We start from the raw sequence: 15000 nt of genomic DNA, 5'->3' as shown, positions 1-15000 counted from the left end.
GTTTACACGTTAAAAAGTCAAAATAGTGCAAAAATAATAATTAATATTAATAACTATGATATGAAATTAGATCATCTGTTATAAACAATGTTAAAAAATACAAATAATCTGCTTTAATTTAACAGTTTTTTACATCAGGCTTCTGAAAATGTGCAGAATTTAATGATTTTCCTCCGTTTTAAACCATTTTAAATGAAATATTTTGAGTTTTTTGTCCAATAAAACTGAGTTTGACGACGTTTTTAATCTTTTTTCTGTTTTTATGAATGAAAAGAATCAAACAGACGACAGGAAGAAGAAGCAGACGCTCGGACTCGTCTTGTTTTCGTGACTCGAGTTTAATCTGAGGAAATTTGATTCACATGCTTTTAACTCGATTACAGCGACTCTGTCAACAGGAAGTGACATCACAGACAGGCGCCACACTGGGAAACGTCCCCCTGTCCCACTGATGAAGGAATAATTAAGGAATAATTAAGGAAAAATAAAATAAAAATAAAGGAATAATTAAGGAATAATTAAGGAATAATAAAAGAATAATTAAGGAATAATTAAGGAATTATTAAGGAGTAATTAAGGAATAATTACGGAATAATTAAGGAATAATTAAGGAATAATAAAAGAAAAATAAAGGAAAAATAAAATAAAAATAAAGGAATAATTAAGGAATAATTAAGGAATTATAAAGGAATAATTAAGGAATAATAAAAGAAAAATTAAGGAATAATAAAACAATAATAAAGGAAAAATAAAGGAAAAATAAAATAATAACAAAGGAATAATAAAGGAATAATTACGGAATAATTAAGGAAAAATAAAATAAAAATAAAGGAATAATTAAGGAATAATTAAGGAATAATAAAAGAATAATAAAAGAATAATTAAGGAATAATTAAGAATAATTAAGGAATAATTAAAAATAATTAAGGAAAAATAAAATAAAAATAAAGGAATAATTAAGGAATAATAAAAGAATAATAAAGGAATAATTAAGGAATAATTAAGAATAATTAAGAATAATTAAGGAATAATTAAGAATAATTAAGAATAATTAAGGAATAATTAAGAATAATTAAGGAATAATTAAGAATAATTAAGGAATAATTAAGAATAATTAAGGAATAAAAAAAGAAAAATAAGAGAATAATAAAACAATAATAAAGGAAAAATAAAACAATAATAAAGGAAAAATAAAGGAATAATAAAGGAAAAATAAAAGAAAAATAAAGGAATAATAAAGAAAAATAAGAGAATAATAAAATAAAAATAAAAGAATAATAAAGGAATAATTACGGAATAATTAAGGAAAAATAAAATAAAAATAAAGGAATAATTAAGGAATAATAAAACAATAATAAAGGAATAATAAAAGAAAAATAAGGGGATATCTTATCTTTTAATTAATTATGCATTTTTAAAAATAATCCATCATGTTTTGTGTTTCAGTTTCTTGAATTTTAATTCATTTATTTATACAAATACTTTTATACTGATATTAATTCATATTTATAATATTAATATTAATAAGTCGTCGCCCTAAAACCAAAACCAAAACCAGAGCTTAGTTTATGTTTTTTATTTAACTTTAAACGATCAGAATGAAGTTTGTGTTTTAAATTTATGTTTTTAAAGGAATTTAATTTGTTTTTTTGGTCAAATATGAAAAACGTCTTCATAAATTTGTCGATTTAATGGACAAAGATTTCTGCAGAATCTCGAGTTTATTAAAAATCATCATTCAGCTTCAAAAAAGGACGAATGGAATAAAATAAATCTAAAGATGTGATCAATTAAAAATTAATAAAAACATGCAGAAATAAATATTTAATGAATTAATAAATTAGTAAATAATCCAAAGTAAATACTGAAAAATAAATAAATAAATAAATTAATGAATAAATAAATATTCTAAAATACGTCAAATATGTGATGTATTTTTTGTCAAATAGATATTTATTTTATATTTTATTATCTATATAAGTGCTCAGTATTTGACTGATACTGAACGTGTTTATTTATTTAACTCTTTGATTATTTATTAAACTGATGATTTGATGTTTAACGGAAAATAAAGTCAAACATGTTTTTGGAATTTAACAAAGAATAAAAACAACTTTTTAAAGTTTACTTTTGCTTTTAATCGTCCAAAAAACGCAGCCTGACGAGTTTTAAAGCTGCACGTTGGTGTCCACCGCTGACACACACACACGCACACACACACGCGCACATACTCGCGCACGCACACACGCACACACGCACGCACGCACGCACACACACACACACACACACACACACACACACACACACTCTCTCGTGCACTTGTGTGTTGAAGGTTGTTTGCGGTATGAGGTATTTCTCAGGGGGACGCGACCCTCGGTTCAGCTCCCGTCTGAGACACAAACACACCACTGCCGTTTGGCGAGGGACTACTTTCTGCTGCGTATTAATCCACATTTGGTGCTGCGGTGATCGTGTGTGTGTGTGTGTGTGTGTGTGTGTGTCTGAGCCACACACTGATTTAACGTCTGTGCACCAGACTCCAGTAGAAAAACACTCGTTTTAAAGTAACGTTCATGCAGGAACATGAAGTTTAATCTGGTCTTCTTTATGATTGGGGAGAGAAATGATCCTCAGTGACGCTTCGTTTTATTAGAAATCTTCTCTTTCGTGGTCAGTGAGGGAGGAACGAGGTAATTAATTATGATGCTTTACTGCTCTTTATAGTTTTAAAGGGTTAGTTTGGTTTTATTCTGTATTTACTTTATAATGAGCCCACGTGTTCGTCCATCTCTGTCACGTTTAATGGCTTTAAGACACTTTCAGTACTTGTGAGGAGATGCAGTCACTGTTGATTTGAGTCTGAACATTAATAAATAAAGAATATCAGCAGATGTGTTTTTATACCAAGGGAACTCTGTTCACTTCAACGGGAGAAACCAGGTAACTAAAGATGAGATGCTTTGCATCTGTGATTAGTGTTTTTCACATTTTACGTTTCTCTGTATTCGTTTCACGTCTATATTTTCCCTTTTTATCGTCATTTTGTCGTCGTTTTGCAACTATTTTCAGTTGTTATCGACTTCTTCGTGGTAGTTTTGTTTGATTTTAGTCATTTTGGGACATTTGTCGTCCTGTTTTTTATGTTTTTGATCATTTTAATGTTTACCATGTGCTTTTATTTTGAAACTCTGTTTATTTCAATAGGACAAACCTGGTTAAAAAACGACCAAATATAAAAACAATTGCAACTGTGATTGTTTTGCATCTATGAGAAGTGATTTTTGCCTTTATTTGTTGTTGTTTTGAGCGTTTTGTGACTATTTTCAGTCTTTGTCGTTGTTTTTTTGTTGTTTTCTGTGAATGTTGTGAATTTTAATCTGAAATAAATTCAAATTCTGCAGAAAAAAAATGAGAAAACCTGAAATATGTTGTTTGTTTTTGCAGGTTTGTGCTAAATCGTCGTGGCGGTCGCTGATCCCAGACCTGTGACGCTGACGCCGGATTAAAGAAAGCCTTATTTTGAAAGCCTGTGATTGATCGGTGAACCGGGGCGAGCGTCCTCATTGGTCGCCCGATGGCAGCGTCAGAACTGATCCAGGACCACGACGATGTCCGTCCCCACGTGGAGGTTAACGTGACCACGATGAATCCGTTAACGCCTCCGAGGGTCGCCAACGGTGTCCCCCCGCGCCACGCTGCCTCCCCCCCGCCCCCTGTCGACGCCCACGACGGCAAAAAGAAGCAGGAGGGCGGCGGCGGCGGCGGCGGCGGCAGCAAACTGAGCAGCCTGCTGAAACAGAACCAGCTGATCCACTCCCTGAGCAGCGGGCTGAGGCGCCACTGCGACTACGTGAAGATCGCCGTCCCGGAGGAGCGGGCGAACCGCCTCCCCAAGGAGTGGTGGAAGACGGGCGTGGCGTTCCTCTACGCCCTGTTCAACCTCGTCTTCACCACCGTCATCATCACCGTCGTCCACGAGAGGGTGCCGGACAAGTCGGTGAGCCCGCCGCTGCCTGACAAGTTCTTCGACTACTTGGACCGCGTGCCGTGGGCGTTCACCGTCACCGAGGTCAACGGTTTGATCCTGGTTGGCCTCTGGATCGTCCAGTGGCTCTTCCTCAAACACAAGTACGATCCCCCGCCGCGGCAACGCGCGCGTTTCATCGTTAGCTTAAACGTAAATGTTGTAAGTGTTGATGTTTTAATGAACGCCGCGTCTGCGTGCAGGTCCATCATTGCTCGGCGCTGCTTCTTCCTGATCGGGACGCTCTACATGTACCGCTGCGTCACCATGTACATCACCACGCTGCCGGTGCCCGGGAAACACATGGTGTGTGCGCCCAAGGTACGTCTGCGCGCTGGAGCACTGGTGCACCGGTGCACGTTTAACTGTTTTCTGACGCGGTGACTGAACGTGTGCTCGTCTCCCTGCAGCTCTACAACGACTCCACGGGGAAAATCTGGAGGATCCTGCGGCTGATCTCCGGAGGAGGTAACGAACAAACGACGAACGGTCACTGTCTGACTGAAACACTTCATTTCACCCTTTAAGAGCGCCCTCCCACTGTTCCTCCGTGCCGTGCCCCGTGCTTTAGGGTCCTTGTCCCCCCCTCCAGGCCCGTTTGTACTCACACTACCTGGGCCTCGGAGAATGCTTCTCGCTGCCTATACGTCATCACGCCGTAACACGTCACACGCATTGATGACGTCATGGCGATGCGTGGCTTTGTTTCCAGATCTTTCCGTAGACCTCGGAGTTTTTGTGCGTCTTGTCGACTGTTTTTGAATCTTTTCATCGACCAAATCTGCAGTAAACACTCCACCTCCGCATCACACCAACGTGAACCTTTCACCGCCATTGTTTTAAATGTCCGCGCATGGTCCCTCCTTCTTTTTTCTACGTCCCAACAGGCGCACAGGAAATGACCTCAGAACCGCCGTAGGCCTCGTGCTCGTACACGTGCGCACGCTCGTGCTCGTACACGTGCAAACGTGCTTTACTAAAGCCCACCTCTCCCAAACGGGCCGTGGACGGCAAGCGTGCCGCAGTTATGCGCGGAACTTTTGTGTTTAGAACAAACTTTGGCTGCCCCTCTCAGGGCGCCCTCCCACTGTGCCTCCGCACCATGCCCAAACAGGTTCCACGGCTAAAGTCTAGTTCCTTTGACCAGTGTGAGTGCAACCGTACCGCGTCTAGGAGCGGCACGCTTGCCGTCCACGGCCCGTTTGGGAGAGGTGGGCTTTAGTAAAGCACGTTTGCACGTGTACGAGCACGAGCGTGCGCACGTGTACGAGCACGAGGCCTACGGCGGTTCTGAGGTCATTTCCTGTGCACCCTAAAGCACGGGGCACGGTACGGATGGACAGTGGGAGTGCGCCCTATGATGCTTTTAAAGATGTAATGTTTTTTTATGTTTGTTTTTTTTCACCTGGAGCTATTTGAGATCTTTGATGAAAAGGGCTCCATGAATAGTGTGTGTGTGTGTGTGTGTGTGTGTGTGTGTGTGTGTGTGTGTGTGTGTGTGTGTGTGTGTGTGTGTGTGTGTGTGTGTGTGTGTGTGTGTGTGTGTGTGTGTGTGTGTGTGTGTGTGTGTGTGTGTGTGTGTGTGTGTGTGTGTGTGTGTGTGTGTGTGTGTGTGTGTGTGTGTGTGTGTGTGTGTGTGTGTGTGTGTGTGTGTGTGTGTGTGTGTGTGTGTGTGTGTGTGTGTGTGTGTGTGTGTGTGTGTGTGTGTGTGTGTGTGTGTGTCTCTCTCTCTCTCTCTCCCAGGTTTGTCTCTGACCGGCTCTCACCTCATGTGTGGAGACTTCCTGTACAGCGGCCACACGGTCATGTTGACGCTCGCCTACCTCGTCATCAAAGAGTGTGAGTACACGCACGCACACACACACACACCCAGAGACGCACACACACACACCTTTATTCCAAATGAATAACCCTGAATGAAATGTGCGCAGACTCCCCTCGCTGGATGTGGTGGTACCACTGGATCTGCTGGGTCCTCAGCGCCTCGGGCGTCCTCTGCATCCTGATTGCTCATGAGCACTACAGCATCGACGTGGTGGTGGGATACTTCGCCACCACCAGGACCTTCTGGTGGTACCACACCATGGCCAACACACACGTGGGTGCTCACACACGCGCACACACACACACACACACACACACGCACACATAAACACACACAGGCGTGAGCTTGTACTGCATGTCTTTGGTCGAACTCGTTCCTCTGCTCGTGTGTTTGATTCCCGCCGCGTGCGTTTCAGGCGCTGCGTCAGGCTCAGAACAACTACCTGTCGAGAACGTGGTGGAACCCCATCTTCAACTTCCTGGAGAAGAACGTTCAGACGACGGTGCCCATCGAGTTCTCGTGGCCCGTGGCTCTGCCTTCGTCCTGCCGGCAGCGGTACAGGATGGTGGAGGGGGGGAGGGACGAGTGAGGGGGGGGCGAGGGAGGAGGGAAGGGTGAGGAGGGACGAGTGAGTGAGGAGGGACGAGTGAGGAGGGACGAGTGAGGAGGGACGAGTGAGGAGGGACGGGTGAGTGAGGAGGGACAGGTGAGGAGGGACGGGTGAGGGGGGAAGAGTGAGGAAGTGAGGAGGGACGGGTGAGAAAGGGGCGAGAGAGGAGGGACGGGTGAGGAAGGACGGGTGAGGAGGGACGAGTGAGGAGGGACGGGTGAGGAAGTGAGGAGGGACGGGTGAGGAAGTACGAGTGAGGAGGGACGGGTGAGGAAGTACGAGTGAGGAGGGACGGGTGAGGAGGGACGAGTGAGGAGGGACGGGTGAGGAGGGGAGGGACGAGGGACGAGTGAGGAAGTGAGGAGGGACGGGTGAGGAAGTACGAGTGAGGAGGGACGGGTGAGGAGGGACGAGTGAGGAGGGACGGGTCTTTCTCTCTCTCTCTCTCTCCCCCTCCCCCCTCCCCCCCCAGTTCTGAGGAGGAGGAGAAACCATAGAGTTGTTTGCCTGGAGTTTCCTCGTGGTCACGTTTGATCCCAGAAACATAATAAATGCTGAGTCAAACGTTCAGACTCACATGGAAACGTCCGTCGCTCCGCGGCTGAACCCGCTTTCCTCCGTCACGTTAAAACATCTGAGTCACGGAGCGTCAACACAAACTCTGTGACTCTGGAGTTTAGAAACAAACGTCTCAAAGACTGAGAGGTTTTTGAGGATTTATCCATCGGAGTTTGACTCGAGTGAGGAGGGACGAGTGAGGGGGGACGGGTGAGGAGGGACGAGTGAGTGAGGAGGGACGAGTGAGGAGGGACGGGTGAGGAGGGACGAGTGAAGAGGGACGGGTGAGGAGGGACGTGTGAGGAGGGACGGGTGAAGAGGGACGAGTGAGTGAGGAGGGACGGGTGAGGAGGGGCGAGTGAAGAGGGACGAGTGAGTGAGGAGGGACGGGTGAGGAAGTGAGGAGGGGCGAGGGAGGAGGGACGGGTGAGGAGGGACGAGTGAGGAGGGACAAGTGAGTGAGGACGGACAGGTGAGGAGGGACGGGTGAGGGGGGAAGAGTGAGGAAGTGAGGAGGGACGGGTGAGAAAGGGGCGAGAGAGGAGGGACGGGTGAGGAAGGACGGGTGAGGAGGGACGAGTGAGGAGGGACGGGTGAGGAGGGGAGGGACGAGTGAGGAAGTGAGGAGGGACGGGTGAGGAAGTACGAGTGAGGAGGGACGGGTGAGGAGGGACGAGTGAGGAGGGACGGGTCTTTCTCTCTCTCTCTCTCTCCCCCTCCCCCCTCCCCCCCCAGTTCTGAGGAGGAGGAGAAACCATAGAGTTGTTTGCCTGGAGTTTCTTCGTGGTCACGTTTGATCCCAAAAACATAATAAATGCTGCGTCAAACGTTCAGACTCACGTGGAAACGTCCGTCGCTCCGCGGCTGAACCCGCTTTCCTCCGTCACGTTAAAACATCTGAGTCACGGAGCGTCAACACAAACTCTGTGACTCTGGAGTTTAGCAACAAACGTCTCAAAGATCGGGAGGTTTTTGAGGATTTATCCATCGGAGTTTGACTCGTCGTGCTGTTTTTATATATTTTTGCGAGTTCAGAAGTTTCAGATGAAGCGTCAAAGTTTCCAGAAAGTGCAAAAACTGCCGTTGACCGCACGTTCACGGACGCACCGACGACACTCAGCAGCTGCGTTACTGTCGTGATGACGTCACGGTTCGCACTCTAAACGCCGCCAATGGTTTTGGATCTGGAGGAATTAAAACATTATTTTTATTATTATTTTTATTATTATTTTTATTTTTATTATTTTATTATTTTTATTATTATTAATATTATTATTATTTTTATTATTATTAATATTATTATTATTTTTTTAATTATTATTATTATTTTTATAATAATTATTATTATTAATATTATTATTTTCAGCTGCTGCAGACGAGAAAAACTTCAAACTCTCCACAAGCAAAAGTTTTTTCTCCGTCGGCAGTTTTGCAAACGAAGAAGCCGACGACGTAAAAAACAAACTTTATAATTAAATAATTAAATAAATTAATAACATAACCCATGTGTCTTAAAAAGTACCAAAAAAATCAAAATAAATAAATAAACATAAACCTCAGTTAACTGTTCAAACGTGACACAAGTTAATATTTTAGTTTTGCTTCTTTGTTGAATTATTTGCATTAATTTCCCTTTTTATTTATTTACTTTCCCGTTTGTTTTCACTCATGAAATTTAAGAAATGAATACAGAAATTAATATTGATTTAAACACAATAATATATGAAGAGCTCTTTTCCAAAACGAGATAAAAGCCAAATTTAAGAATAATTAGTTTGTCATGCCACTTTATATTTATATAGAATATAAACAGAACCTTTTCACTGCTTCATCAGTGTTTCTGCCAAATCGCTTTATTTCCTTGTTTAAAATGGTCTCAAGATGCAGTTCCTTTCCAAACCGCGACCAGCGCCAAACCTATTCTTTAGCTTAAATGCCATACGTGGCGGCACTCTGAAGCGGGAGAGTTTTTTGTTTCGTCCGTCCGTTCAACATGTTCAGACTGAGTGAAAGTGAAAAAAAACGACTAAAAACAGATGAAAACACCACAAAAATGTGACAAAATTACTAAAAACAGATGAAAACACCACAAAAATGTCACAAAATTATTAAAATCAGATGCAAAATACCACAAAAAGTGAAAAAACGACTAAAAACAAATGAAGAACACCACAAAAATGTCACAAAATTATTAAAATCAGATGCAAAATACCACAAAAAGTGAAAAAACGACTATGAACTGATGAAAACTCTCGACCAATCAGAATCCAGGGAGCGTGCTATACGATCCAACATGGCGGCGCTCTGAAGCAGGAGAGTTTTTTGTGTCGTCCGTCCGTTCAACATGTTCAGACTGAGCCATAAAAACCATTCTGACAAGATAAACTGAATATTAACCAAATGTGTGGGTCTGGGTAAAAAAAATGTAATTTCCCTGAAAACTATTAGAAAGGATTTATAGCGTTTTGGAAAAGAGCTCCTCAAATACAATCATAAGATGTTTAAAGAGCAACAGGCACTCTTACATTAACTCTCCGTCTGCATCTGCTGGTGTGTCACGGTAGTGTGTGCATGAAAACAAACCCTTGTCACTGGGGAACATGGCTCCTCTGCTTCTGACACAGTTGGGGTACCGATTTCAAAAACACCCCCCTTTCAGCAAGACCTGTTCCTGGCCCGTGCCGAGTGAGCGCGTTAGCATTCAGTCAAAAAAAGGGGAAACGAAACCAAAAGTTAATAAATAAAAAAGCAACAACAGAAATAAAAGTTTGTCACACTTCTCAAAACATTTATTTTTGGTGCTTTTTGTGACACATTAATATTAATTAGCATATTAATGAACCATCTGTGGCTTCGTCGTGACCGGCGGTATTGAGATAGTTAGCCGTTAGCGACGTGCTAGCGTGTTAATCTAAAGAACTTTGAACAAAAACGTCGTCGTATGCATTCGAGGAAAATGTACAAACAAAGAAACGTGTTTAAATATTGAGTTTATTTCTGTTGTTTTTTGTGTGTTTGGTTCAAAAACCAGCCAGAGATTCAGGACCAAAGCTAACTGCTAGCGAGTTAGCCTTTACGGGGCTAGCTTGAGTGCTGAATAAGGTGCAGTTAGCCACATGCTAACTCCAAATAACTGTTTTGTATTCATGAAAGGTGAATGTGCCACAGAGAAGATGTGTTCTGAGTGAAGACGTTCTTATTTCTGAATGTGTGGTTTGTAAGTTTGCCAGCTAGCTAGCTAGCTTAAACGAGCTAAATTGCTAGCGACTTAGCATTCCAAGTGCTAGCGTCAGCAGGGTCTTCATCAGTGTATTTAACGAGTGTTGTTGTAAATGTCTTTCTGTACAAAATAATTGTTTAAGTTATATTTTAAAGTCAAAATGTTTAAATATTGATTTTCTTTTTTACTGTTTTCTTATTTTACGTCGTTTCTTTATTTTCACGATAATTTCCACCAAACTCCTGAAACTGCTGCTGATTCAGAGTCAGATCGATGAAGAGCGTCGCTCCGTGAAAGGTACATTTGTAAAAGTCTTTCCTGGTGTTCCTCAGAGTTCGTTAAGGATCATTTCAGGATTAATGCTTCGATAATAAAAGATTTATTTTCAGTCAAAGCTGCTGTCAAAGTGTGATGATGTGCTGCATAAGTTAATTTCACCTGTGATTTTTAGCACTTTAACACACGTTTATGCTCCTAGAGGACACTTTAACACACGTTTATGCTCCTAGAGGACACTTTAACACACGTTTATGCTCCTAGAGGACACTTTAGCACACGTTTATGCTCCTAGAGGACACTTTAACACACGTTTATGCTCCTAGAGGACACTTTAACACACGTTTATGCTCCTAGAGGACACTTTAGCACACGTTTATGCTCCTAGAGGGCACTTTAACACACGTTTATGCTCCTAGAGGACACTTTAACACACGTTTATGCTCCTAGAGGACACTTTAGCACACGTTTATGCTCCTAGAGGGCACTTTAACACACGTTTATGCTCCTAGAGGACACTTTAACACACGTTTATGCTCCTAGAGGACACTTTAACACGTTTATGCTCCTAGAGGACACTTTAGCACACGTTTATGCTCCTAGAGGACACTTTAACACACGTTTATGCTCCTAGAGGACACTTTAACACACGTTTATGCTCCTAGAGGACACTTTAGCACACGTTTATGCTCCTAGAGGGCACTTTAACACACGTTTATGCTCCTAGAGGACACTTTAACACACGTTTATGCTCCTAGAGGACACTTTAGCACACGTTTATGCTCCTAGAGGACACTTTAGCACACGTTTATGCTCCTAGAGGACACTTTAGCACACGTTAAGGTTCCTAGAGGACACTTTAGCACACGTTTAGGCTCCTAGAGGACCCTTTAGCACACGTTAAGGCTCCTAGAGGACACTTTAGCACACGTTAAGGCTCCTAGAGGACACTTTAGCACACATTTAGGCTCCTAGAGGACACTTTAGCACAGGTTTATGCTCCTAGAGGACACTTTAACACACGTTTATGCTCCTAGAGGACACTTTAGCACACGTTTATGCTCCTAGAGGACACTTTAGCACACGTTTATGCTCCTAGAGGACACATTAGCACACGTTTATGCTCCTAGAGGACACTTTAGCACACGTTTATGCTCCTAGAGGACACTTTAGCACACGTTTATGCTCCTAGAGGACACTTTAGCACACGTTTATGCTCCTAGAGGACACTTTAGCACACGTTTATGCTCCTAGAGGACACTTTAACACACGTTTATGCTCCTAGAGGACACTTTAGCACACGTTTATGCTCCTAGAGGACACTTTAGCACACGTTTATGCTCCTAGAGGACACTTTAGCACACGTTAAGGTTCCTAGAGGACACTTTAGCACACGTTTAGGCTCCTAGAGGACCCTTTAGCACACGTTAAGGCTCCTAGAGGACACTTTAGCACACGTTAAGGCTCCTAGAGGACACTTTAGCACAGGTTTATGCTCCTAGAGGACACTTTAACACACGTTTATGCTCCTAGAGGACACTTTAGCACACGTTTATGCTCCTAGAGGACACTTTAGCACACGTTTATGCTCCTAGAGGACACATTAGCACACGTTTATGCTCCTAGAGGACACTTTAGCACACGTTTATGCTCCTAGAGGACACTTTAGCACACGTTTATGCTCCTAGAGGACACTTTAGCACACGTTTATGCTCCTAGAGGACACTTTAGCACACGTTTATGCTCCTAGAGGACCCTTTAGCACACGTTTATGCTCCTAGAGGACACTTTAGCACAGGTTTAGGCTCCTAGAGGACACTTTAACACACGTTTATGCTCCTAGAGGACACTTTAACACGTTTATGCTCCTAGAGGACACTTTAACACACATTTATGCTCCTAGAGGACACTTTAACCCACGTTCTGGCTCCTAGAGGACACTTTAGCACACGTTTATGCTCCTAGAGGGCACTTTAGCACACGTTTATGCTCCTAAAGGACACTTTAGCACACGTTTATGCTCCTAGAGGACACTTTAGCACACGTTTATGCTCCTAGAGGACACTTTAGCACACGTTTATGCTCCTAGAGGACACTTTAGCACAGGTTTAGGCTCCTAGAGGACACTTTAACACACGTTTATGCTCCTAGAGGACACTTTAACACGTTTATGCTCCTAGAGGACACTTTAACACACATTTATGCTCCTAGAGGACACTTTAACCCACGTTCTGGCTCCTAGAGGACACTTTAGCACACGTTTATGCTCCTAGAGGGCACTTTAGCACACGTTTATGCTCCTAAAGGACACTTTAGCACACGTTTATGCTCCTAGAGGACACTTGAGCACAGGTTTAGGCTCCTAGAGTACACTTTAACACACGTTTATGCTTCTAGAGGACACTTTTACACGTTTATGCTCCTAGAGGACACTTTAACACACATTTATGCTCCTAGAGGACACTTTAGCACACGTTCTGGCTCCTAGAGGACACTTTAGCACATGTTTTAAGTTCAGTTTGAGAAATGAATGCGATGAACGAAACTCAAACTGGTTAAAGAACTTTATTTCAGTAAACAGAACTTAGAGTGGGTCACAGTTGTCTCTTCAGGCTCTCATCCAGCTGCAGGAAACAAAACAAACAGAACGGATCATTTTATTTTCAGCTACACTTTAATAAACAGTGTATAATAATCATATATCCAGTAATGTATATTAGTCTGCATAGTGAGGAGTTTTATTCTTGGTACATTACGTTTATTACAGTTTAGATTTTACTACTTTTTAAAGGTTTTTTATTATCACATAAAATTATATTTATCACATTAACCTGCAGTTATTTATTCATATTTCTGTAATTATTAATAATTCAACGATTGATGTGAACCGGACCAGATGAGCTAAATAAAGCTGAACTCTTGGACAATTAGATGTAACAGAAGTTAACAGTGGTGGTATTAGTGATAATAGTAATAATAATAATATTAATAGTAATAACAATAGATAAGAGGCTTTTATTTTGTCTGTTAACCCGACCTGGGGCAGCTTCCTGTCTGCTGCTGGCTCCTCTTCCTTTTCCTCTTCCCCTGGAAAAAGAAGAAGAAGAACCTGAAGCGTGCGCACACACACACACACACAGTGAGACACACACACACACACACACACACACACACACACACACACACACACACACACACACACACACACACACACACACACACACACACACACACACACACACACACACACACACACACACACACACACACACACACACACACACATTGACAGTACGTACATAGTTGTCCCTGGCAGACCACCCGGGGTAGAGCTGCATGTGGAGCAGCCTCTCCTTCTGGGCCAGCTCGTAGTATTTGGACTGTTCAGAGCGTGAGAGCGCGTGCCACTGAGAGACAGAGACGCTTTAGCATTAGCTCGCTCTTTACTCTCAGATCCTGCAAAGTCAATATTCTACATCCATAAAAGAATAATTTAAAAAAGAAGAGTCAAAGCTGGTGCAACAGGAGCTGATGTATGCATTTAGTCCCTGAAGTGTGTGTGGTTCAAACTCCAGAAACACAGCAACATTAGCAGTTGTAGCATTAGTAGTTGTAGTTGTAGCATTAGTAGCAGTAGTTGTAGCATTAGTAGTTGTAGCATTAGTAGCAGTAGTTGTAGCATTAGTAGTTGTAGTAGTAGTAGTTGTAGCATTAGCAGTTGTAGCATTAGTAGTTGTAGCATTAGTAGTTGTAGCATTAGTAGTTGTAGTTGTAGCAGTAGCATTAGTAGTTGTAGCATTAGTAGTTGTAGCAGTAGTTGTAGTTGTAGCAGTAGTTGTAGTTGTAGCATTAGTAGTTGTAGCAATAGTTGTAGCAGTAGTTGTAGTTGTAGCATTAGTAGTTGTAGCATTAGTAGTTGTAGCATTTGTAGTTGTAGCATTAGTAGTTGTAGCATTAGTAGTTGTAGCATTAGTGGTTGTAGCATTAGTAGTTGTAGGAGTAGTTGTAGCAGTAGTAGTTGTAGCATTAGTAGTTGTAGCATTAGTAGTTGTAGCATTAGAAGTTGTAGCATTAGTAGTTGTAGCATTAGTGGTTGTAGCATTAGTAGTTGTAGGAGTAGTTGTAGCAGTAGTTGTAGCATTAGTAGTTGTAGCATTAGTAGTTGTAGCATTAGTGGTTGTAGCATTAGTAGTTGTAGTTGTAGCATTAGTGGTTGTAGCATTAGTAGTTGTAGCAGTAGTTGTAGCATTAGTAGTTGTAGGTTTAGCATTAGTACTTGTAGCATTAGTAGTTGTAGTTGTAGCATTAGTAGTTGTAGCATTAGTAGCAGTAGTTGTAGCATTAGTAGCAGTAGTTGTAGCATTAGTAGCAGTAGTTGTAGCATTAGTAGTTGTAGCATTAGTAGCAGTAGTTCTAGCATTATTAGCAGTAGTTCTAGCATTAGTAGTTGTAGTTGTAGCATTAGTAGCTGTAGTTGTAGCATTAGT

At 42.1% G+C, this 15000-nt stretch overlaps 1 protein-coding gene across 1 annotated transcript in view; it reads left to right on the top strand.

The window, feature by feature from the left end:
• Window positions 1–6438, top strand: part of LOC310964267 (phosphatidylcholine:ceramide cholinephosphotransferase 2-like) — a gene marked incomplete at its 3' end in the record, with an annotated part of 8677 nt that extends 2239 nt beyond the window's left edge. Inside the window, exons 2-7 of the mRNA XM_083937330.1 lie at window positions 3445–4128; window positions 4228–4345; window positions 4435–4492; window positions 5768–5863; window positions 5956–6122; window positions 6265–6438. Coding sequence (XP_083793456.1) covers window positions 3575–4128; window positions 4228–4345; window positions 4435–4492; window positions 5768–5863; window positions 5956–6122; window positions 6265–6438 — 1167 coding nt within the window. The 5' untranslated portion in view covers window positions 3445–3574. The remainder of the gene's footprint in view (window positions 1–3444; window positions 4129–4227; window positions 4346–4434; window positions 4493–5767; window positions 5864–5955; window positions 6123–6264) is intronic.
• Between the last annotated feature and the right edge of the window lie 8562 nt (window positions 6439–15000).

The sequence above is a fragment of the Echiichthys vipera genome, assembly GCF_963691815.1.
Source record: "Echiichthys vipera genome assembly, chromosome: 22".
Classification (NCBI taxonomy): domain Eukaryota; kingdom Metazoa; phylum Chordata; class Actinopteri; order Perciformes; family Trachinidae; genus Echiichthys; species Echiichthys vipera.
Note: the sequence above shows the minus strand (reverse complement) of the source record. Positions and strands in the feature narration are given on the sequence as shown.